Genomic DNA, 25,206 nt, shown 5'->3' on the forward strand with positions numbered 1-25,206 from the left:
CCAAAGACTCTGTGCTGCGAATCTGTCCCCACTTCCTTGTATACCACAGATTTCTCCAAGGATCTGGTCTTTCAATAGGAGCGATAAACAGCTTTTCAGGAAAAAAAAAATCCTTAATAAGAAGGGCAATTCTGATTACTCCAAACTGACCATCTTCTCAAAGCAGAGCAGCCCACAGATTCACAAAGTCTATCAAACGGCGGTGAGGGTGGTCCAGGAGGAGAGCCTGGGAGGGCAGGAGTCCTCGGGCACATGCCCGGCAGGGCTGGAGGAGCTGGTGGGTGGTCAGGACACCGTGTGCTCAGAGGTCCGGCCGGCCGTCTGTCCTCCACAGAAAAAGCTGCCAAGTTGGGGTGTTTTGGTTTAAAAATTCCTGATGGGGACAGGGAATCCCTGAAGGGAAAAGTTAAAAAAAAAAAAAAAGTGGAAACAGGGAACGAGACCGAGAGCTGTTGTCCAAGAGCTTCTACGTAAAAATAAAATTAAAAAAAAAAAGAAAGAAAGAAAGAAAAAAATGAGTCTTTTAAATGGTTCTGAGGGTTCTAAGGATGAACTGAGAGGAGGATGAGACGACGGAGGAGACAGACAGTTTTTATTGCTGGCCTGCTCTGCAGAGCTTAGCTGGCCTCCATCCGGAGCTTCTTCCTGCTTTGGGGCTCTTCAGGCTCTGACTCCGAGCTGGAGTCTGAGCCACCATCGAAGGCAGAGATGGTGCTGCCCTTGGCGTTGGTGTAGAGGCTGTTGTCTGAGGAGGGGTAGTTGGTCTGCAGTTGAGCACTTGACCTCGCCTTCTCCAGTGCACGGACTGAAAGGCAACCAAGCAAGCGGGTTACAGTCTTCTGGAGACTGGGGGAGTGACCAAGTCTCAGCTCAGGGTCCAGCCTGTTCTTCCGAAGGGCTTGCTGGCCCCTGAGGCTCAGGGTAGCTCAGGAATAACCCCTTCTGGTGGCTGTTCCACCCATACACCTCATCTCCCTCCTTTCCCAGTCAGGCCTGGGGGCCCAGTGGACGTGGCCAGCCACTCTGCAAAGCCACCCAATCCTAAAGAAAAGGCTTGTGATGCCACCATCCTGCCATGGAAGCCCAGTGTAGAGACAGGAGCATGAGCTCCCTGTAGGAATCAGCTGTGCAATGACAGAGGAGAAGTTGGCCTGGCAATGCCAGGCTCCACAAGGGTGTGAAGGTCACACAACAGCAGGAAAGGATGACATACGATGTATCAGCCAAAGACAAGTTCTGGCTGAGCTCTCATATACAAGATCCATTTGGAAAGACAAGCTGGACACTTGGAAGCAAGTCACCAATACACACAGAATACCTGGGCCTTTCAGCACAGAGCCCCTACATGCAGGCTGCTTGGCCCAGTCACCAACCCACTGCCGCCTCCCCCTGCCCAGCCCTTGGTTCAGCTCATCTAGAGCCTGGAAGATCAACCCATTTATTTTATTTTATTTCATTTGAGGTGTTCTAACCCAGGTGGTTACTTGCATTTCCTTTTACTTGCATCTTCCATGAGGGAGGAAGAGAAGTGAATTCCCCAGGAACAAAGAACTTGATCAGCTCTCGCTTTCCCCTGTGGTTGTAGGAAAAGGCGGGTGTGAGCATTGGAGAACAGCATGGGCCTGGCCCATAGGCTGCCCTGATTGGACTACCATTGACAATGGGGAGGGCTCACTGTCCCTGAACACCTGGAGTTTCTGGTACTTACACAGCACACTCCAATCCAAGGAATTCAAAGCTCTTTTCAGACACCTGATGCTAGGTGTGACCCCTACTGCAGGCAGAGCACCTGAGCCCCAAGAATGGGAGAGATCAGGTCAGAAAAGAAAGTCTCCAAATGTCCAACCCCTAGACTTCCCTGTTCCCTCGCTGGCGACTCAGGTCCTCCTTCAGTATGGCTCTAAAACTCAACTACTCAGGCCCAAGAAGCAGGGCTGCAGCAGCTTATGAGCACATGCTCCGTAACTGGTTCTGACACTGCAGGCCCAGGTGCGAAGCCCTGACCTGGCTGGATACAGCAGGGCCAGCTGCCCCACAAGCTCGGGTGCTCACCTTGCTGCTCCAGGAGCGCATTCTGCCGCTTGAGGTCATCAATATCTTGCTGGTGTGTGTGGTTTTTCCTTCGCATATACTGGATATACTCTGTGGCTTTGTCTAGGATTTGGGCCCGTGATGCCTGTTGCAATAGAAGAAAAAGCAAGGGGACAAAATAAAGACCTAGTTCAAACAGCAAGGAAACCATGCCTTTCTGTATCAACAGCATGAAATGGTGTAAGATTGAGGAAACAGTGATTCCTCTTGAGAGTCTTCTTTGTACCAGCCAAGGGGCCAAGTGCTCACCTCACCAGCATTCTCTGACAGAAGTTAACTCCACCAGGAACCCAAGGTTCAGAGAATTTTACTAGTTTATTCAAAACCATCATCTGATGGTGTCAGAGCCTGGACTTAACCTTGGGTCTATCTGATTCCTGAACTTGTAGTCCTCCTACCCACACTAGTTTTTTAGATTGCTTTCAAGTCTTCAGTCTGGCTATACCTGAAAATACTACTTAACTGATACCTTATGCTACTCACTATCTGCTAGTGCCTGACTCCAGGTGGTTGGTCTAGAAAGAAAAAAGTAAGACCTTGATGGCAGTGGGTACAAGGATTTTCATTAAGATCCTGAATTTTAGCCAAACGCTCAGACCCTTGTTAACGATTTCTAACAGAGTTATGCTGCTGTGTCACTATTTCAGCCTTCCTGGCTAAAGAGACTTGTGAAAGCTATGGGTGCCTGATGTCAACATAGGAAGGACATGAGATGGAGCCATTCAGGAAGTAGCCACACCTTTACCATGGCCATGGTAGGCCAGGCACTGTCCTGTCAGAGGAACAAGTCAATAAGCCAATAAAAAGGATGTCAGGTTACTCAACCCCCGGAGGTCAAATATGTCTAGAAGATCTTTCTAGGCTGCACACATGGCTAGAGTGAAGTAAGGCCATGCAACCTGAATTAGTGGGATGGTACCAAGTAAAGAGAACTGAAGCCCAACGTAGGGAGTCTAGTAGCTGAAGTGTGGCATTCACACCATCAAGGTTCCTCAGTAGAAGCAAGCTTCTTATTCCAGGTAAGGTAGTACCCCACAACTCTGTTATTACAACCCCAACTGGAACTAAACAACCAGAACACAGAAGGAAGAAAAAGGCAAAGATAACACCCACCCCCAGACTAGCAAAACTATGTGTACTGGTATTAAATTCTGATAATCTCAATTTATAGATGAGGTTAGACTGGGTATCAGACAAATTTGCAAGGCTGGATTTATTTACCAGTCCTCTCAAGCAACAGAATGTTCAAACTTTCCTTTTATAGTACCCTTAAAGTGATTTCCTCAAAAGGAGATGGCTCATATTCTAGCATTTCATTTAATCTGCTGCAAATTATATATAAGGTTCTGAGCAGACAGTGGGGAAACAAAAATGTATTAGTCATGGTTTCTTTTGCCTAGAAGCTTACTTACTATCTAGCTGAAGAGATAAATATATCTATACACAGACAAATCACAGGGCAGTACCAACAAGTGTAACTTGAGTAGTACAGATTAGAAAGGCCAAAGGAAAGACAGCTTCTGGTTGGGGTGATTACCTATTATGTGCTACCCATTGGCCTTAGCTTTATGTGTATACACACACACACTCTCGCTCCTATGTCCCCTCCCGCCCCCCTCACTCCTGTCTCAAACAGTGATCTGAGGTAAGATGTTTGACTGGGGTGGGCTCTATGGGGAAGGGTCACGGGTGGGGAGGACAGCACAAGCAAAAGTTGGAGGATGGGGACGAGCCAGGTGTAGCTGAGTTCGTGCAGGTGAAACAAAAACTGATAGCAATGGGGGCTTGCAACTCTGGTTTCAAAGCCACTTCTAATGCTGCTTCCCATTTCTGACAAAGGGGACTTTTAGGGTCTAATCATTAGATAAGTGGGGAAAAAGCGAGTACACAGTTAAGATTACTTAAAATAACCTGTCCCTCTAGATACTAGAAAAGGAGTAAAAATAACCACTGTATGGTGGCAGAGTAGAGGGGAAGAATTTAGGAATCCAGTAGACAAGTGCATGTAGGCTCTGTCATCAATGGGTTGTGTCTGACTGTGGACATGGATATTTCTCTCCAGTTCTTATTTAACTAGAAATTCTTTAGGCCCTCACCTAGTCCTCCAAATTTCATGTACCCCATCGCGGACTGTTTGGCATAACAATCTTTTATGCATTTTTCCTCCACAACAGTTTTCAGAAGGCAACAATAGTTCTTAGTTAACTACTCCTGTGAATCTGGGACAAGGGGCGGGGGCCAGGGGGAATCTCTGAAATGAGAATACCTGATACCGTTTAGTAGTCCTTTTTTAAAAAAATTTATTTATGCATATACAAGAACTGGGGTACAGGCCAGAGATGAGGGAGGTGAAAGGATTCACCAGAGACAGAGTGGGGAACACAACAGGCAGACTCACTGATATGCACTGCCAAGGGGAGCAGTGGGTGAGACAGAAGAGGTCTGCTGCTCCATGTGGGTCAGCTCTCTGGCTGGGATAGAACTCGTGCTGCGGAAGCTGCAAATAGCTTCATAGTGCTGTGCTTAACCCCTTGCACCACCAGGGAGGCCCTCACTAGTCATTTTTAATGAATGACCAGACTGAATAACAACCTATGCACTACTAGTTTCTTTCACACATATTTATACACAAAATCATGAAATTGGGACCAACAATGAAAAGTAAGCAGTAAGCACAGCACAACAAACCAATAAGGGGGAAATGATGCTATAAATGAAAAGTTTTCACTTCAGGGCAGTTTCCAGATGAAGATGAAATTCACAGATGCCAGGATACAGCAAAAGGTCTCCAAGAATGCTAAGTACAGTACTCAAGGTACCCCTGACCCCTTAGCAAGTTGAAAAGAATGGTTCAGTTAACTTTATTTTGCTCTTCCCAAGGTGTGCAACAAGAATTAAAATCCAACAAGAGAAGGGCCTCCCCAGTGGCGCAGCGGTTGAGCGCTGGGTTGCGAAGCTTCCCGCAGCCTCTGCAGCGCCGGTTCGATCCCTGGCTGCTCCCCGGCCACTGGAGGAGGGTCCCACATGGCACGCAGACCTCTCCTGCCGCCCACTGCTCCCCTTAGCAGTGTACTTCGGTCCTTCTGCCTGCTCTGCTCCCCGCTCTGGCTCTGGTGAATTCTCTCGCCCTCCCGCGCTTCTGACTATACCCAGTGCTTGTATAAATAAATAAATAAATCTTTAAAAAAATAATCCAGCAAGAGAAAACCCGAAGCACAAAATACGGAATTCCTCAAAATTTACTTGATCATCTAGCCCTCAAGGGAGAAAAAGCTACAGGCTGAAGGTAAAAAGTACCAAACTCATTTAAAAACCCTTCCTCCTGTCTTTCCAAACAATACAGGTGACCAGCCACATTAAGATGCGGGCAGGCCCTTCCTTGCTTTATGAGTGATACTATGTGAACAGTAAACACGAAGCCAGTCAGACCCTGGGCGTGAGGACATGGACTATGGAGTGGCCCTGGGCTTTCAGTTTCAGTTTTCTGAACCGTGCTCAGTTGGCTCAATCAGCGATCTCTACAGACGTGAGACTGGGCAGAAAGAATTTGGAAAATCAACATGTTCACAGACTTGACATCGCCTTTGGGTACCCACTAAGGACCTGAATAACTTTTTTTCCCTACCAGATTCTTACAATTGGAAGGCATCAATTTTGATCCTGCCTTTCTAAGTAGAAAGAAAACCTCTTCAAAAGTTTGTACATAACCCTGAGACAGGATGGACCATGAGGGGACTTAAGAGGTACTAGGCTCCTAATGAGCAAAGTGGTTCCTTAAGGCTGTTTTTCACTGCTGGGAGCCATGGAAAAGGATGCTGGACAGTCCTGCCAGATCTTGTTCCAAAACCATGGGATGCACACAGCAATACCAGTGGCAATAATGATAACATAATGCCAGCAACTAATACTCTCTGAGTACTTACTAAATACCAGGCACCCTTACATAATCCTCCGATGTAGTATTTCTGTGTTTTATAAATGAGGAAAGTGAAGCACTTGCCCAATGTTACATAACTAGTAGGTAGTAGAGTCCAGATTTGAGCCCAGGTTTTCAGGACATCCCATATTTGGGAAGAGAGGAGGCTGGATCTAGACTCTGTCATTAATGGGCTCTGTGACCAGATTCAGTATTTGTCTTCATGGCTAGTCCTTATCTGACTAGATAGTCTTTGGGACCTCACTGAGCCCTCCAAATCCCCAGCATCCCAACAATGATCAATAGAATAGCAAGGACAGTGTTGTCATGAGATTTTGAGCAGGAAAAAAAAGACTTCAAGGGTCATCTGATTTATTTATAAGGTTGTCAGTGAAGACCGTGGTGAGCGTGGTTTCTCTGGGAGATGAAGAGTGAGACAAATAATCTCTGCACAGTTAACAAACAGAAGAGTGAGCTGAAGCTGAAGTAATTAAGATAGTCTTTAAAATTTGTTTCAAAAAGTAAGATATGAAAACCAGCTTGTAATAATAGCAGGAATGAAGACTGTCTTTCTTTTCTTTTAAAGGCAGATGAAAACCAAAGAGGCGTCTAGCAGAGAAGTACATAGACAGGAAAAGAGAGATAGTATGAGAATTGACTGAACCTGGCACTGAAAGAGGGGACATGCTGCTGGCTTCATTACCCAAGAAGGGGTAAACCAAAACAGACCACAGACAAGAGCTGGTGGGGCTGAGGGGCCCAACCCTTAGGTTCCGGCCCCTTCTACTCCTTTCACCATAGCTGCTCTCCTGTTTGCATCCCAGCCCACAACAACAAGCAGACAGAGGCACCCACTTGAACAGAACTCTGCTTAGCAACAACAGACTGTACCCATCTCACATGTTGTGGCAAGAATCAATTACTATTTCACAAAGGCCCCAAACTCAAGAGTTTGATTCTACTAGTACCCTTTAAGACCCCCAACGGATTCCTGAAAGAGTTAACACTAGTGCTTATTAGGATGACATCCAAGGTTACTAAATTCCATTTAAAGCAGTGCTTTTCAAAACCTTTCATGTAAGGCAAGAGTTCCAGACATTTCTGGAATTGTAAATCTTAAGACAGTAACGTAGATTTGTGTAAAAATCCCAGTTGGTTTAGAAAGTGGGTAGGAAACGCGAGGAAGAGAAGAGTGCACAGGATTGACTGTTAACATTAGAAACACCATTGGGTCCAACTGCTGACCCAAGAAATCATCATCTTAGTTGTATTTATCACATTTCCTTCTCACTGTCAAAATCAGGTCCTACAGCTGCCCGTTCCCTCAAGAATGCCACATCTGGGGAATGAAAAGAACTACTGACTGACTTCCATCTGACATATATTTTATTTTGCATTAGTTATTTTGAAGAAGTAAAATCACTGTAAAACCTACACAAGCGCTTAAAGGAGGGTAGGACAAAACCAGTGAACATTTCCATTTAAGTAAATCGTCTTCTGAAAAGATTTAAATAATTTGTACAATAAATTCATTTCAAAATAGAAACCCATCAACACCAATAAGGGAAGCTGGAAGGCTATGGGGTCAGAGCCAGGACAGCCACGTAGCTTTTCAAAGGCATCCTGCTATGAGGTTCCCCCAGCCCAAAGGATCATTTTGTTGATTATGTGGGGAAGGTAAGAGGCATCACAACCTGTAAGGAGCTTAATTAAACCCAGGGTTGGACATTTATTTAAGGGTCAACACAAATCACTTTTTAATCTTGAATTCATTTTTGTGTGTTTAGTAGTTTAAAATAAAGGTGTAGCACTTCTCCAACAAACTTAGACCAAGAAGGACAGAAGCACAGTTCCCAAACAGGAAAAACAACAGTAAATTAAGCATGTGGAAAAGAATTTAATCTCACAGGTAATAACAAAATTAATCATTACCTTGTGCTTACTAAATTAGTCATCCCTTTAAAACAAATAGAAAAACTTCGGCGATGGTAAAATTAGTATTCTCAAAACAAACTCAGAAGATTCTAGTCTTTAGAATTTGCTTGAAAAAGAAATGAGGGAAAAAATAAAGACATGAAAACATCACTCCTGGAACGCATTTTGGTGACACATAGTGAAGAACCAGATGTTCATACCCCTAGACCCAGCAATCCAACTCTGGGATAGCTACATATACCAAGAGGATCATTATTATGCTATTTATAAAGTTAAAAAACTGGAAGCAACTTAAACGGCCAACAGAAACATGCCTAATGACTAACTATGAACATCCTATCATTTGGGGAAAAAACATGTGCAAGCAGCTAGCTATGTACCATCCTACCCATACAGAGCACACATATAGAGAGACCAGAAGGGAGTACAGAGATTTATAATACCACCATTATTTCCCTGCTTCTTAGATTCTAACAATAAACCCTTAGATTTAATAGAAGCAACTTTTGGAGGTAGAAAAAAAGGGAGGCGAGTTTCTTGTCATCCACTTTAAGATGGTGACCAATTCCAGTCATTAAAATGGAGTGGAGTTGTGTTAGAGGATGGGGAATTGCCTTTTCTTTGCTCTCTTATTCTTAAGTTTTTTCCAACTTTGTTAGAGGGAAAAGAAAAAAGAAAAAAAGCCTAGTAATAACCCCAATCTTTCCAAATCTCAAGATGCAAAAAGTACTAAGGGAGTAATTTCCCGGTTCTCTAGTCCTCTAAGGGAGTGGCCCCTCGCCCTCTGCACTGTAGACTCCCAGGAGAATGGATAAGGCTTCTGCCCTCAGAAGCACACCCTTTAGTTACGTGATAAGCTCATCACAGAAAGAAGAAAGATAAAGGAGGGGCCCAACACAGGGTCACTGGGGTTAAAGGGAGAGCAATATCATGGGGTACTCAGGTGGCAGGCAGCTTAAGACTGAAAGGCAGGGGAGGTCCAGACAGGGAGGCACTCAGGCAGGAAAGAGACCCTTGTGAACAGGTCTCTTCACTAAGAAACCATGATATGTCATCTGGGCGAAGAGGCTGGAGTTGGACCTTGAGGAAAGGAAAGAACTCACTGAAAATGACATTCTCTGGGAAACAGGAGGGCATATAGTCCTTCACAAAAGGGGAGAAGGGAAAAAAAAGCAGAAGGGAAAGTAGGGTACCTCTTTTAAGAGAATATGAAATGCAGTCCATGTTGGAGGTTTTTCATAGCACACAAATACAGTTTACACAGAATTCAATAAATCAGTACATTTACAGTTGCTGAGCCAACTAAGGGCAGTAATTTAGATACAGAAAATTTAAGAAGAAAATAACTGCCCGAGTTAAAGTATGACCAGCTAATAACCTTAATGAGTAATGAGGTAGAATGAGTAGGGCTGTGGTTTACACTTCATTAAAAGACAAGCCCTCCAGTAACCCAAGTTAAGATGTAGAAACAGTGTTTACTGTTGGCCTTAAATGGCACCCACCAAAATGAGCTTCTCTTAGTAAAACAAGGCCGGGGTAGAGGGACGTCCCCTTTCAGCTAATACTTACTCTGCTCCCCGTGTGCCAAGCACTTAGAGAAGAAGTATGACCAAAAGAAGACATTTTCCTTGCCTTCATGGTACGAGTAGACATTCATCAAGCAACCACACAAATACATGTATAGTTACAACTGGTCTAAGAGTCCCACTCCCAGAATTACAGCGGGTTTAACAGCAAGAATGACCTTCAGCATAAGAATCACTACTGATAAAAGGGAACTAATTGGTTTCAACATCTACCTGTTAAGGAAACCAGGCTTTAATGCAAATGAGACAGATTAGCTCAGTGTTTTAACCTTTTTTTTGATGCTCAGCATATTTTATCTTATTGTTCATTGCGAGGTATAATCCTCTCTCCCATTAAGTGAGAGGACCTTTAGGAACACCATCTACTCTATCTTTCAAACCTGTACAGCACCACACAGGTCTTAACTAAATAGTGACTATAACAATGATGGCCATACATGCTTTCTTTACAGTGTTGATGGAGTCCACTTCCAACGTTTCTTCTGGGCTATCCCTTCACAGTTATATACAGGGAACCTATCATTTACCGATGTCTGTGCAGGTGTTGGGGGCTAACTTACGGGGTAGAAGGTAGAATTAGAGCCTCATGTAAAATAAGGTCACATCAATGGGCTGGCTACCAGGTCTTTCTCCCCCATCTGTAAAACAGGGTGAACTCAGTGCCAGCATCCAACCTAGGACAGCAAAAAACAGTAACTTCCTGTTCAAGGAAGTAAATGTCTTCCTGTAAAACTTGGGTCATGGTTGTGCTTGCCTCTACTCCCTTCCTCTAGTCGACTGACAGTTCTAATTCCATATCATCTTTCCCATTGGGTTCCAGTTGAAAAAGTGCAAGGGGAAGAAAAAACCCCCCAGAGTTCAAGAGTCCATCTGCTAACACTGGGACTATGGCAAAACCCAAATGGCTTGCCAACTATCACAGTCCATTTCTCAAAGCAGCTACATGGAATTAGAAAAATTTATAAGCCTGAAATGATCCCCAACTCTGTACACTGTTGTTACCTACATATGCTACCTCATGGGAAAGTATTTGAGTAGTAGCTCTGATATGACATACTGCCAAGATCACTGGCTCCATCCAGGAGAAATTCCCAGTATAAAGATACAATTTAAATATTTAAGCAAGACTTAAAAAAAAAAAAATCCTTAAATTAAAGATGGAACTTAGCAACTAGCAGTCCTGATTTCTAGTTCCCGCCTAACTAGTCCCCGACTGGAATCATGATCTGCAGCCTGCTTCCTGATGATGTCTGCTATAGTAATGACAGCAAAAGCTGTATGTGTAGTAACTGACCCATTTGTAATGAGCAGAATACTCACCTCATAGATTTGCTATGCAGGTTTAATTTTAACAACAAATACAAATGCCAGTTATCATGGGTATTTTTACTTAAGCAAAAGATGACCAATCTTTATGGTTACATTAGAAAATAGAGAAAACAAAGGATAACTGGAGTTTTTGTCTCACATTTAAAGCTAAATTTTACATATATATATACTCCCTACTCTTAGTTAGGACCCAATTCAATCAGTATTGGTTTTTCTTTGTAAAAAAAAAAAAAAATGTTTACGATATATATGACAAACATTCCAAAAAATGTCATTTGGAATATAAAGATGCTCAGAGGCCTATCCTTCAAGATCTGATCTAAGCTGCCCAAATTCATATTTTGTGATTACTTTCATAATGTCACAACCTTAAACACTGCAATTCAAACCAAGAATGAGCCAATTTCCTGTGGTTCAAATACCACATTTTTAAAAAATTGCAACACTGAGTCAGAACTCTCAAGTTTGAGAAACCAAAGTACTCTGTTAGATTTCCTGCAGCGCCTGTGAAAAAGTGCTGGCAGAAAATAATGAAGATAGTGGAATTTAGATGGGAAGGGGTTAGGATTCAATAAGAGCTAACAGTCATTTTGTTTTGTTCCTGCTTGGTGTAAAATATTTGGATTGTAACAGAGGACTGGATTCTGAAATCAGTTAAGCAGCTGGTAAATCCCACACTGATGGTCACCCCAAAACCTGGTGTCTTGGCCATTTCTCGGCAATTCTGCTCCCCTAGCCCCTATTTCTCTAACCTCATCTCCTGCCATGGTCCCTTCACGCGTTCATTCCAGGCACTCTGGCCTGTTTTTCTTGAGGAGTCCAGGAATGGTGCCAAGTTCCTGCTTCTGGACTGTTACACTTACCTTCCCTCTGCCTGGAATGCTCATCATCAGACAGATGTATGATTCTTTCCTTTACTTTCTCTGTTCAAATATTGCCTTGCGAGTGAGCTTTCTTTTTTTTTTTTTTAATAGAGGCATGTTTGTTTATTTATTTATTTGTTTGTTTGTTTTTGTTTATACATGCACTGGGTACAGTCAGAAGCGCGGGAGGGTGAGAGAATTCACCAGAGCCAGAGCGGGGAGCAGAGCAGGCAGAAGGACCGAAGTACACTGCTGAGGGGAGCAGCGGGCGGCAGGAGAGGTCTGCGCGCCATGTGGGACCCTCCTCCGGTGGCTGGGGAGCAGCCGGGGATCGAACCGGCGCCGCAGAGGCTGCAGGCAGCTTCGCAACCCAGTGCTCAACCGCTGCGCCACCGGGGAGGCCCACGAGTGAGCTTTCTTGTCTGCCCTAATGAAAACTACACTCTTTCTTTGTCTCCACAGCACTTATGTGACAGGCTGTGTGTTTTTATTGTTGGTTCACTTTCTGTCTCTTCCTCACCAGACTAAGAGCTTCTGTTTCTGTCTGTTTTGTTCACTGCTGTATCTGAACAGTACATTGCATATAGCAGACCCCAATAAATACTTGTTGAATGAAGTAAGGGAATTAAATAGAAGGGCCTTTATAATGAATGCCAAACTATTCTGTTTGTAAGGTCATCATATTCAAACCATCAACTTCCTTGTACAAAGGAGACAACAGGATTTAGAATAATGTGATTTTTTAAAGAATTTAAGGAAGAATGTTACTGTGATATAAAATACGTTGGGTAAGGAAAAAGGTATAGCTTGGCTACTATGAACTCCCTCTTCCAAAATGTTCTCACACTTAAGAACACCCAAGAAACACTTGACTGTGTTCTGTAAATACTGATTCCCACGTCTGCTTCCAAAAAGGTGGATCTGGTAGCGACTCCTATGAGTGGAACACAGACCACCTCTTGGGAAACACTGTCTTGGTGCCAATACTGGTTAGATATAAGACTTAGGAGAATGCAGCTCTTTTCCACTTAACTCTCTAAAGTCACTTTAATTGATACCATAGTATATGAGTAAGCACTGGCTGTCAATAGTTCAATCATAAGAGATCATTCTTTGCATCTGCGTACTTTGACTAAAAGAGTGAGCCTTTCTCAGAATTGCTATGGTGTTTAAACAATGTTGTGCACAGGAATGTTATTATTGCAGTAAGTAAGTAAGGCCATTAAACCAAGTACACACTAAATAGGCCTAACCCATGGCAAATTCTAGATTTGCAATATTAGGTATTCACATGGCTTCCCCCCCAACCATAAAGGTCAGACCTGCTGCATGCTTCAGCCACATAGAAAGCCACACCTTAGATAAGCAGATAACTTGTCAGGGTGGCATAAACAGAAAGAAACTATAATCATTCCAAATTTGATCCTGGATAACCAAACTGAGGACCTCATCAAAGCGAAATGAGGAGTCATTCAAAACATACTTGAGAGCAATAATTTTTCTTAACAAAATGACTGATTCTTTGAACAACGGATCACTGAACCAGAAAAACAGAGTTTGCTACTTATAGCACAGAAAACTACATTTTTGTGTTGAGTGGAACTTACTTTAAAAAAAAAAAAAAAAAAGTGGAACTCCCTGTGCAAACAAGTTTCCTCCAAATTCTAAGGCGTGACATCCTAACTCACAGGATTTCTGAGTTCCCAATTTTACTTTTCAAGTGTAGAAACAGCTAGTGTCTACCTCTCCAAAGTATCAGTTTGTAGAAGTCTATCAGTGGGGCAAGTTTGGGGGTGGGGTAGTGGGGGGTGTGTGTGTGAGAATCAGATATTTTCCCCCTTCCATTCTGTATTGTCTCTACACTCAAGTCTTTTGTCCCATAGTTTAAAATGATCTTTACGAGTCTTTGAAATAAAAGCTGTTGGGACTGGAAGATCACTGGTGTCCAGGATGGTTTACATACATTCCTAGGAGGTCTCATTTAAAATAACTACTAACTTTAAACCACACATAAGAAATTCTCATGGAGGACTAGGGCATTACTAACCCAAAGAATCTTAGTGTTATCCCAAACTATGAGTTACCCTTTATACTAGTGTACAGTCACAACTTATTGAATGAGTAATTTATTACAAATACTACTAATTTAAAAATGCACTTAACAAGCCACTTTTGATATCTGACATTGTTTGCTAAGGATAAACTACAGTAGGTAAGGTATGCAATGAGCCTCCAAAGGTCCCCAAATTAAGGAAACCACGCTACCTGAATGTCTCTAATGCCATTTCTTTCCAGATATGTGAGTGTCCCTGCTAAGTCCCATGCCACGTTTCAAGTTAGAAGCAGCAAATCAGCTTTCTCAGGAAACTCACCTTCTCTCCTTGGAGTGATGGGACTGAGTCCCGCAAACTGTGAAAGCTGTCTTTGATGTGGTCCCTACGTTTTCGTTCCAGTGCATTATGATGAGCCCGTTTGTCAGCCTAGAAGAATGGGAAAAAGGCCATATTAGCAATGCTACTCCTTTCTCTTGGGACAGGTGGGTGGGGTATAGCCTGGAAATATATGCTGTCAGCGCTGTCCCTGGTGATTGGACTGGGAAGGATTTGTCAAGGTGGGTAGTTAGGAGTCTCCAGAATTAGGCTCTGCTGAAGGGGGAGAAAGGGGTGAGCAAGGCTTGCGACAGGAACATCCAAAGTAGCTCGATGCATCCAGCTCATGCATAAGTAAAATAAAAGTTATTCATGGGGACAAAGTGTGACTCTCCTGAAACATCAGTCTAGCCCCACAACTTATGTGACAGAACAGCCGCCAGTTCATGATTGCAAGGTGACAAGGGAAAGCTGCAGTGGACCCCTTCGTAAGATGTGACTCCCCTTACAGCAGAAGTTTCCCATGGTGTGTGCCCAGGAAGAGTTAGATCATTGTTACAGTACTTCTTTCCATGTGAAACCTATCACCATGAGTCTGCCCTGGTCTCTATATCACTACAAAGTACTAGAGTTTAAAGCCTTGTCAAATCACACAATAGAAATGAAAATCTCTGCAAAACCCAGATGCTTGAAACAGATCGTTATCTCAAAGTTGACAGTGACACTAACTTCATTCTGAGGATCCAGGGTGCTATCTTGCCAAGGGCTTCCCCTCACAGTCTGCGCCAGAAAGGTTAGTTCTCAGGCGGCAAACCCGACATCCACATGATTGGAATAAATTTCCTCAGGCACCTATGGCAAGCCAAGCTTATTTGGCAGTATATAAATACCCATGGAACAAAGTCTTTATCCTGTCCTGCCTAGAATCACAAAGAACAATCAGCAGGAGAGTAAAGGCTGCCAACAACCCAGTAACGGCACAATACACTGACCTCGGCCTAAAGAGACAGTTCTGGACAGCACTTATAAGGGAACGTCAGGAGCTCCCCATTAAGGTGGTAGTGTCTCCAAATGGAACACAAACATTCACCGAACGCAAGAACTTCACGTAGGGAATTAACAGACTGAGAATTTACCCTGAAAACACAAGCCTAAAGGCAAATCTGTAGATGGGACATTCAGGAAGTTTTAATCTACCTAGATAGAGCACCAGGAATTTGAAAAATGACGCAACAAGAATAAATGCCTTGATTTAGCACAAGAATGCCTTAGGTGAATCTTTATGCAGGACAAGGTGTACAGACAAAAATTTACTATAAAGACAAGAATCGTGGGAAAGAAAAAACTTGAAATTTTATTACTTAATCCTAAAGGTCTAAGTCATTAGAGACTAAGAGGAGGCTGGAAACAACTTTTTTAGTCACTTCCTAATCTCTCAAGCACAATACCTCACCTATAAACTCTCGATCAGACATAGTTCCCATCACAGTCCTGGCTTTCTATTAGCACAGCACTCATTTTCAGGGCAGATGCCTAGAGCATGCCTAAAGTTCTCCTAATCTCATTAAGGCTGCATTCATTGTAAACTGAATGTCTGTTAATGCTGGTCGGACACTGAATTGATGGGGAAACTGAGGCAATGATTAAGTGTGAAAGACCAGATAACCTGAGGCTAGAAGTAGGTTTGCTATAACACACAGCATTGGAATAAGAAAACCAAAGATACCTTCTAACAGCAGTATAAAATAGCCTGAAGGAATTAAATATATTTTAAGTACTTAGTCCTTCTCTAATTTACTGTTCCCTCTAGTCACCTGCACAGTAGTTGGACTGGGTTCTAATTAGACTGTACCTAAAGAGTTTAGAAGGCTGACAGATGGCATTTGTTAACTGCCACTCTAGTGTTTGCTACAAACTTCCTAAAATGGTTTATTTACATGCAAATTAAGAGTCCAGCTTTGGTTTCCAGCAGCAGACCAAGATACTCATGGTCTCCTAAATCACCCTGATATCTGGCCTTCCTCCCAGCTTAAGAGTTGTGCACAGAAGCAATGATACCAGAATTACCCACAATCCCTCCTGTTGATACAAATAAAATTCTAATTGTCTGTTTTCTTTTTGGGAGAGCCTTGCAAATCTCAAATAGCTAGCATCAAGTTGGATCTGGTTTCATATAGGCCTGAACCAGAGGGGTGGAGTTAAGTATAATCTAACACCAAAATCATCCCCACAATGCACTACCCTTTTCCCATTCACTGAACCCTGAAAGGACTCAAATGGACAAGGCTTTCGGTTAAAGAATCGTAAGTGAACTTGGCTGTGGACCATCAGCAGAAATCTTGGCTTCTCATCTGGGGAGCCAGCCAAGTTTGAGAAGTTGGCTCAACAACGAAAGGCAGCAGTCCACTGCCTGGTAGAAAGCCTGGAGTGGGAACTGTTGTTCCTAAAGTAGTAGATGGAATTTCTGTGGTGGTTCCAGGCGCTATTTAACTAGGATAAGAATGGAATCTTAGACCAATCCCTGCTGCCATGTTCATGTCCACGCTGCTATGCTTAACCAGAGTCAATTTTAAAGCTCTCAGAGACAATGACAATAATGCATTTTTTCTCTTTCCCAAGCCTTATTTAAAAGAGCAAGTTAAAAATATGTAAAACGAACATGTCTAATTTCAGGCAACTCTGAAGTAAATGATACCTCTAGTTGACCTGAAAGAAAGAACATATGAAAAAACTACTTTTACACAAGGCTGAGAATTCTGTTTGGGAAACACTTCCTAGCCACAGTTCCATCAAACCCTGTAACACGCTTCCCCCCAACCCTCCTTCATCCAAATGGGGGGCTAACTGCCAAGTTTATCACCACCTTTTTAACTGTCTTCACTTGCTAGCAACCCATTAGAAAACATCAATATTTCAGAGTTGAGAATGAAAACTGGATGAAGCCTCTCAGTGCAAGGCATCAGAGGTCTTCCCGCAGAATCAAAACCAGTTTAAAGAAAAAAAAAAATAGTAGAAAGGTCAAACAATTGATCCGAACAAAAATAAAGCTCAAATCCCAAGAACCAGACTTTTCTCACCTATGTGGAGAAAATTAATATGAAAATGGGGGGCTCCAAAAGTAGCTTTGTGGAATTAATTGGACACAATTTATTCTTGGGCTGTACCACAAGCCCCCGAGTAGTTCCCCATTCTTCCCAGAGGAGCAGTGGCTGAAGGCTGCTGCTCTCCAAGTACCCTGGATTTACGGTTTCTGCATATTAACCCCGACGAGCAGAAACACTAGGGGCTGTGTGACACTGATGAGTGGCCCACAGATGCTTGACAGAAAGGAACTCTAGCACCAAATCACTTCCAGCTTTGACATCTCTGCCAAAGTTTTTATTCAGCCTCTCAGTTTAATTTCCACCAAACTTTCCATACTGGCAGCCAGAATAAAAATCTTCACGTATAATTTGTCTATCACTACACTAACAAGCAAGCCTGAGAATCTTAAAGTGTTGCTAAATGTTGAAAGCAAACTTTTTCTTGTTGTTAGCCAAGAAGTTGCTAAACTAGCAGATCATTCAAGTTTAAGGAGGTTGTTCAAATTTGAGGTGAAGCTCTCTAAATTATCTCCTTCCAACTTACTGCATAGAGAATGCATCTTCATTCAAAGAATGTTATCAGCCAACAGGCTTATTTCCTGCAAGTTCTAGTTTAGACAAATGGCACAGGGAACAATACATGCGCCATTATCCAAGGATGCGTAAGATTCTCCAGAGCAGTATCATTTCTTCTAAGTTTCAGATACCTTATTTTATCTGTAAGGGTAATCTTATTACTTCCAATAAGGAAAATTCTCAACATACTGGGAATTGGAGTTACCAGCTAACCACTTATGTTTTATTTAAGAAATTTAAAGGTTGCACTTTAGTGAAGATACTACTGCTTATCATTATAATTAACTATTCCTATTAAACACTAACACTAGAAATATATAAGCTCATAATTCTCATCAGAAACAATTCATTACTTCAATAAATGAAAAGCAGACAGAAAAAAACTGAATTTTCAAGCAGCTTCAAATATTCACCTTAATTTCAACATGAAAATTTCAACATGAAAATAATGAGTGCGAAGATTCTTAATAGAAAGATGAATTTCAACTTCCCAACACCTCTCTGTCTTCAAGAATCTGGTATACATTTCTAACATCTGAAATGTATGTTTTTGAACTTAAAAAAAAAAAAAAATCATCCGGTGCCTAAAATTACCTGGTAATGCTATTATCCAAATATGGCATCACACTATATCTATTTAAGACAGTAAGGATGGCTTGATCAAAAAATTGTAATTGAAAACCAAGTTGGATTTCTTGATTAACTATTTCTCTATTACTGGTCTCTTAAAAAAAAAAAAGACTTTAAATATAAGAACACCCTTTACTTGAACAAACAGGCACATTTAAGAACCAACTGTGGTCACCATCAATACTGTTAGCAGACACAAAGTATACACATCATGCAGCACTTTTGCCACATAATTCACTTAAGGTAAAACTGCAGGAGTTTCCTGAATAAATTCCAATCTTAAAGGTAACCAAAGTCATTCCCTTTTGTATACAATGCAACTGTTAAAGAAGCAAAGAGCTCTAAGTTAAAAATATACCAGAAAGTTCTAAAATGGAACTGCAAAAATCTGTTTTTAAATCCCTTAATGAATAAAATGTTACTGTAACATGTTCAGTTGTCATGAAGGATAAATCGAAAAAGGTATTGGCTTTTCTGAGCAACACAATAACCTTACATTTCTTATATGCTTATATACTTCCCTAAAGGAATTTTACAAGCAGGAATTTCACAAACAGGAATATGCATGACATATACCTGTTCTAAAAAATTTTTAAATGCAAACTTTCCCCTCCAAAAACAATAAAATTAAGATAACATCAATGGGAATCTGAGCTATATTGAATTTAGTAATAAAAATACTATTTGGGTTATTTTCTTTAAAAAGCTTATTGGTCAATTAAGAAGTTATTTTCTGTTTGCACGGAGACAACAGAAAAAATATTCGTCAAATCAGTTTCACTTTCTGTTAGTTAGCTTTACTTCCTATCTGCTCTTACAGAGTAGCCTACTTTTCTCACGTAGCAGGCCAGACCTATTGCAGTGACACTGTAAAACTGGAATGTCTTTATATCAGAACCCTCATAACCTTTCTCAGGTAACTTTAAAACTCTATCATCCTCAATATTTGGTTATTCACAGTCCACAACAGTTTCTGACGTAAGGCATAGTTAAAGAATAGTTCCCCCCCCCAATTTAAAATATGTATTTATTATATATACTAAATATCAGGAAGCAAACAGACATATTCAAACGCATTTGAATATGTATTTGGTATTCAACTTATTCAAATTGTCTATGTCACACCTGCTTTTTTCTCTCTTTGCTGCTGTGATCACCTTGTGCGAAATATTTAAAAGTCTCAGCAAACAGATGTGTCAAATTAAAAAACAGGGTAAAACCCATTCCTCCCTTTACCCATCCTGCAAAATCAAAGACAAAAAATACCCTAGGCACCTTAATGCCAAACTAAAAATATTTAGACAATGAGATTAGCATTCTAGGAGAGTGGAAACATTTAAATAATTTAATAAACGGATTTACATCAATGCCCATCTGGATGGATACTTTGAAAACCAGAAAGCTTTCAAGAACTTTGAGCCAAAATTTCACAAAAAAAACTTTTCTCTCACTGGAAAGCCAACATAATTCCAATTTAAATAATGCTTTTGCAAAGGAAGTCTAGCCAATCCCTGCCTTCCAAGCCTGATCAAGAACTGTGATAGACTTGGAGGGAAAAACAAGTTTTAGATAGACTGGGTCTCAAAAGTGAAACTCCATGTTTACATTAAGGATGATGGTAACTGAAAAAAAAGAATTGATTTTCAAGTAATATATGTGTATACACACATAGTTCAAATATAAGGAATACGTCAAGGAGAAATAAAAGCAATGTTTTTTAGTGACTGTTACAGTCACTAAATAATTTTTAAGACCCCTGGAACAACTACATCCTAGGATTTTATGAAAATATCCACTCTTGATAAAATTTTTTTAATGCCTGTTTGAACAACCTGCAGAATCTTTGCTTGTTCTAATGAAGGGTAGGTATAAATAAGATGGCTTTCTTTTATGATTTAGTGATTGTTAAATTCCTAGACCTGAAGTATCAAAGTGATAACCTGAAAATTCTAACAAGCCTCAAACAGCTCGATTATCCCATACAGCATTTTAAAAATCAGAAAAACAAAAAACAAAAAACAAAAACAAGGATTTCAAATCTTTCTTTAAAATTAGGAAGATCTCAATCCTCATTCCCAACAACTCATTGGAGTTCAGTGACTACCATTTTAGGAGACACGTTCTCTCTAGTACCCCAGTCCTCTTCTCGTCTCTCTACTTTATTTCTGTCTCACTGCCTGCCCAGCCCCTGCGTGCCCCCCCCCCCATCTAAGTTTTTGGTCACCATCCTATATATCTCATGCTGTACCCATCTGTCAAATATTAGACACTGTGATGTACTTCTCTCTGATTCTGATTCATTTTGTCTAGTATTTTTTCCCTCGTAACTATTCACAGAAAGCCCACTGACCTCAATCCAAAGACATGTGTGTATCATGTCATAACCAAATCCACAGAACCATCTACTAAGAACATTGTTATCAACACCCTGAGAAATAATTGCTAAGACTGCAGTCTCATCCATCACTTTTTAGCAACCTGTCTTTGCAATCACACTTCAAAAAATTTTCTATTTTCTTCATTCCTCTTCTTAAACTCAAATATAGTTAGATCACAATAAGCCAAATATAACACTTTCATATTCAATCTCTGGCTTCTCTACCTTTCCAATTTCTGCATTTGAATAATACCATGTTATGCTAAACACTACAGATCTCCAGAAGTCATATGGTTTTTAGTTAAAGGTATTTACTGAATGTGACTTCAGCTTTACACAACTGTGCAGATGTAGTTTAGAACCTACTTGTTCCTAAGTAAACTTTTTGACCACTCTGCCCTAGAAATAACGCTACAATTTATATCAGGAAGATAGACTACTCATTTCACATTTATATAGTGTCAGCCCCCCATTAGACTATTACAGAAGAATTCATTTATTTGCATACAGCTACTCTCACCTACAGTCACTGGAACTTATCACCTGAGAATCTAGAATGGTGAGATTTGTAAACCCGCCCCCACCCCTGGAGCCCCAGAACAAGGCCCCACCTCACCTTGGTGGTTAACAGAAGAGTTTACTACAATATTAAAAATAACAGAACGATCTCTTTCTTTCTGACCCCAAAAAGGACTAGAACTGAACGGAAATGAAAATGAAATGGAGAGTAGGAGACGTACCGCAGATTGAAACCTCGGTTGCTCTTCCTGGAATAAGAGAGAAAAAAAAATAGAAAATATAGAAGTTATTTTTACACTTCACATTCATTAATAAGAAAGAAAATGCCGGCGGCGGAGGAAGCGGCGGGTGGGGAGTCAGCCCTACCCCCCTCCCCCCCTCCCCACCCCACCACCCCATCCCCCCCAGCGGGATCCGGTAGCGGGGCAGGGGGGGTCCGGAGCGCCGCCCCTCCTTCCGGGATCCAAGCCGGGCCGGTGGGGTGGGGGGGGGGGGTCCAGAGCACTTTCTCCCTCACCTCGAACCCCGCTCGGGGCATACAGACCCTCCCGAGCTCTCCCCGCCCGCCCTCACCCCCGGGGGTCCGCGGGTCGCGGGAGGAGGGAGGTCGCGCACCCAGGGGGCAGGTCCTGGGGGCCGTCCCCTTCCCCGGGATCCGGACAATGGGATCCCGAGAGCACCCCTTCTCTGTCCCCCGGATTCTGAGCAGGACAGGGTGGGAGCAGGAGGCCGCGACACCCTCCTCCACGGAGGGGAGGCGAGGGGGTCCCAGCGGCCGCGTGTCTCCCCCCCACCGCCCGTCCCGAAGGCCGCTCCAGCCAGGAGCTCGGAGGGGAGCGAGCCCGGAGCGCGAAGGAGGCGGTCCCGGCCCGGGGGGAAGGGGAAGGCGGCTGCGGCGGCCCGGCCCCCCTCCCGCCGTCGCCCCGCTGAGATCCCGGCCGCTGTCCCCGCCTGACAACCCGCACGGGAAGGAAGAAGCCCCGGGACTCACGTCGCTCTCCACCTCGATGTCATCGTTATCGCTCATTTCCTACGGCCCAGGGAGCGGCCACTGCAGCGGCGGCGGGGAGGGGGGAGGGGTGAGGGGAGGGGGAGATCACCGACAACAACAAGCCGCGTCCCCCCACACACTCACTCACTCACTCACTCACTCACTCGCTCTCTCACTCACACACACACACACACCACGGGCGAGAACCACCTCCTCACTGCAGCACCGGATCAACGGCGGCACGCACGCCCGATCGGTCCCCTGCCACGTGACCCGCTCGTCACGCTGGGGTAGCTGAGACTTGTAGTTCTTGTCCCCTTGACTGACGGCCCAGCTAAGTGCCAATAAAACTACAAATCCCAGAAGGAACTGCGTCCAGTTGACGCCAGCCCGGCTTGTTGACGAAGTTCAGAGCGCATGCGTATCCGCCGAGGGGGCGGGGAGAGAGGGGCTGCGCGGTGCCTGCTGGGAGTCGTAGTCCGCAGACCGCGAGTTGTCAGGAGGTTTTCCTCCAGAGGCTGCAGAAGAGGCTGCTGGGAAGATAGGACACGTGGAGGGAGCTGGGGCTCCTGGAGCCGGGCACGGTCTGAGCGCTGGGCACTGGCCCAGGGGTCAGGGTGGAGCCTTTGGGGGAGTAGCGGGCTGCCTAAATAACGCTGTCTCTCCAGGGTGCGACTGATTTTACTTTGTTTTGTTGATGCCTGAGCGCCCTGGGGCGTAACTAGTCTACGCTGGGCTGAGAGCGGGAGTGTGTGGATCCTGCTGCTGCTGCTGAGGGCTAAGGGGCGCGGCTTGGGGTGCCCATAGGGACCCTTGGGATCTAGCTGTGGGGGAGGTGTCAATGGCGGGTGCTAAGTAGTGTTATAGGACCAGCGGGGTGACCGACGTCGCTGAGAGACCTCTCCCAGCCTTGAGAATGTTGTATTCATCCCGGAGTGACCATCCTTGCTACTCCTGTGAGCCTGTACGTTTACTGACACCCGACCCTCAACAACTGTGTACGTGGAAGAAAAACCCTCCTGAGTTTGTTGTAGCCCAGACAGTTTAGAGAGTGCTCCAATTCTAAGTGGCGTAAATGCATATCGTAAAAAAGGATCAAAATGGGAAACGTGATGTTCCTCATTCAGTTAATATCCTGTTCAGAAACTGGCACGAGGTGTGATCACGTCCATGTCATCAACACTTATTGAACACCTGACATATGCCAGCGTGAATATGTCATAATGTGTAAGACTCTGCCTTCATGAAGCTCATGTTATAGAGCAGCCCCGATATTGAACGGGTTCCTGGCTGTGGGTCCTCACCCGCGAGCTTAAAAGGGACTTATTAATACTCCACTACAGGCACACACAAAAGGTTAATAAAAGGTTTATTTACAAGGGAAAAGGAAATGAGGAAAATGTACAACTCAGGGAGAAAATAGGGAAATAAAGTCTTTAATGCGTCCTACCCGATCCACGGACCTGGAAACCCAAAGTCACTCTCAGCGCTGGCCAGACGCTGCGAGCTGGTGGAGAGCCAAAATGGGGGTCCCCCAAAGCCCACGTGTCTGGCTTTATACCAACCTGGCTGCTTAACCCCACCCTTTATACCAACCTGGCTGCTTAACCCCACCCTGCTTAGCCACCTTCCCTTTGGTGGTGATGGGATTTGGAGTTCCCAGTGTCTTTGGCTTTGGCCCGGGGTGGGGGTGGAGTCCACAAAGCCTGTATGGAATTAGCTTTAGGACATCCTCTTCCCCCTAACACTCATACCTATGGAAGCAAAAATGAGACTGCCCTGTCATCATTTTAAGAAGTATATCAAGTCCCAGGGAAGAGAAAAGCAAGGCAATAACAAAACTTTCAACCCTGAGGCAAACAAAGTGACCGAGTTACTCTTTTACATCTGGTCTTCAAAATGAATGAAATCTTGAGCTTTTCTCATAAGTGACTGATTCCCTAACAGGCACCATTTAATCTCTGACTTTTGAATGCAGAAATCTGGGCGTATGTCCCAATTTGGTGACATCTCTTCATGGAAGAATACTATCCATGTTGAAGAGATCAATGTAAACATCATAATCTCGCCTTTAAATTTGTTCCTTTAAATAACTGTGGTATTTCTTATTCAGTGATTCAACCCTAATGAATTCTTCATGTTCTGCAAGTTAGCTTGTTTTTTCTAAAGGCTTTGGTCTCCTACTTTTCCCTTCACACTCTGTAGGGGAGACATACATGGGACCATTGTAAAAGTTGATGGGCTATAAGGAAAGGTAGTTCTTGGGTAAATTAATTAACTGGACATTAAGTAAGTAAATAGGTTTGACATAGTATTTGGAGTATGATTCATTTACATAAAATCGAACATATCTATGTATGTATATATGTAGAGAGAAATGTGTAGAAGGATAAATGTTAGCATAAATGTCAGCAAAAATGTTAATAGCATTTGTCTCTGGGAAGTATAATTTCCAATTCTTTGTCTTTTCCTATGTGCAGCGTCATTCTCACCAGAATAGTTGGGGTAGTAAAAGACAACCACTCTCCCAGTTAATCCTTATCTTTCCTAAGCAGCAAACTTCTCCAGCCACAATCCTTAGGAAGACAGTCCCAACCTCTTCCCATGTCACTTATTCTTGCATTCTCCTGGTATGGAATTAGGGCATCCTGTTTTTCACAGAATTTCACAGAATTCAGTACAATAGTCAGTAAATTGCATGAGCTATTGAATACTTTATTATAAAATAGGCTTTGCATTAGATGATTTTGCCCAACTGGAGGCTAATGTCAGTGTTCTGAGCACATTTGAGGTTGGCTAGGCTGAGATGTGATGTTTGATATGTCTCATGAATGAGATGCTGAAGAGATTTCTACCCTTCTACCATGTGCAGGCACAGTGAGAAGCCAATGACTATGAACCAGGAAGCAGGCTCTCACCAGAAGGCAGCCACACTCATGTT

At 43.1% G+C, this 25,206-nt stretch overlaps 1 protein-coding gene across 4 annotated transcripts; it reads right to left on the bottom strand.

Moving 5' to 3' along the window:
• Positions 1-617: 617 nt before the first annotated feature.
• MAX (MYC associated factor X) lies at positions 618-22,301 on the bottom strand (the record flags this gene model as incomplete). Of its 4 annotated transcripts, XM_084241320.1 has the most annotated exons (5): positions 618-805; positions 2,053-2,176; positions 14,093-14,200; positions 21,496-21,522; positions 22,266-22,301. In XM_084241320.1, the coding sequence occupies 5 exons, from the start codon at positions 22,299-22,301 to the stop codon at positions 618-620; spliced, it is 483 nt and encodes a 160-aa protein (XP_084097446.1). The 4 variants fall into 4 exon arrangements, with proteins under 4 accessions (XP_084097446.1, XP_084097447.1, XP_084097448.1 ...); XM_084241321.1 differs by lacking the exon at positions 21,496-21,522; XM_084241322.1 differs by lacking the exon at positions 14,093-14,200.
• Positions 22,302-25,206: the final 2,905 nt, after the last annotated feature.

Source organism: Talpa europaea (assembly GCF_964194135.1).
Source record: "Talpa europaea genome assembly, chromosome: 8".
Taxonomy (NCBI): Eukaryota; Metazoa; Chordata; class Mammalia; order Eulipotyphla; family Talpidae; genus Talpa; species Talpa europaea.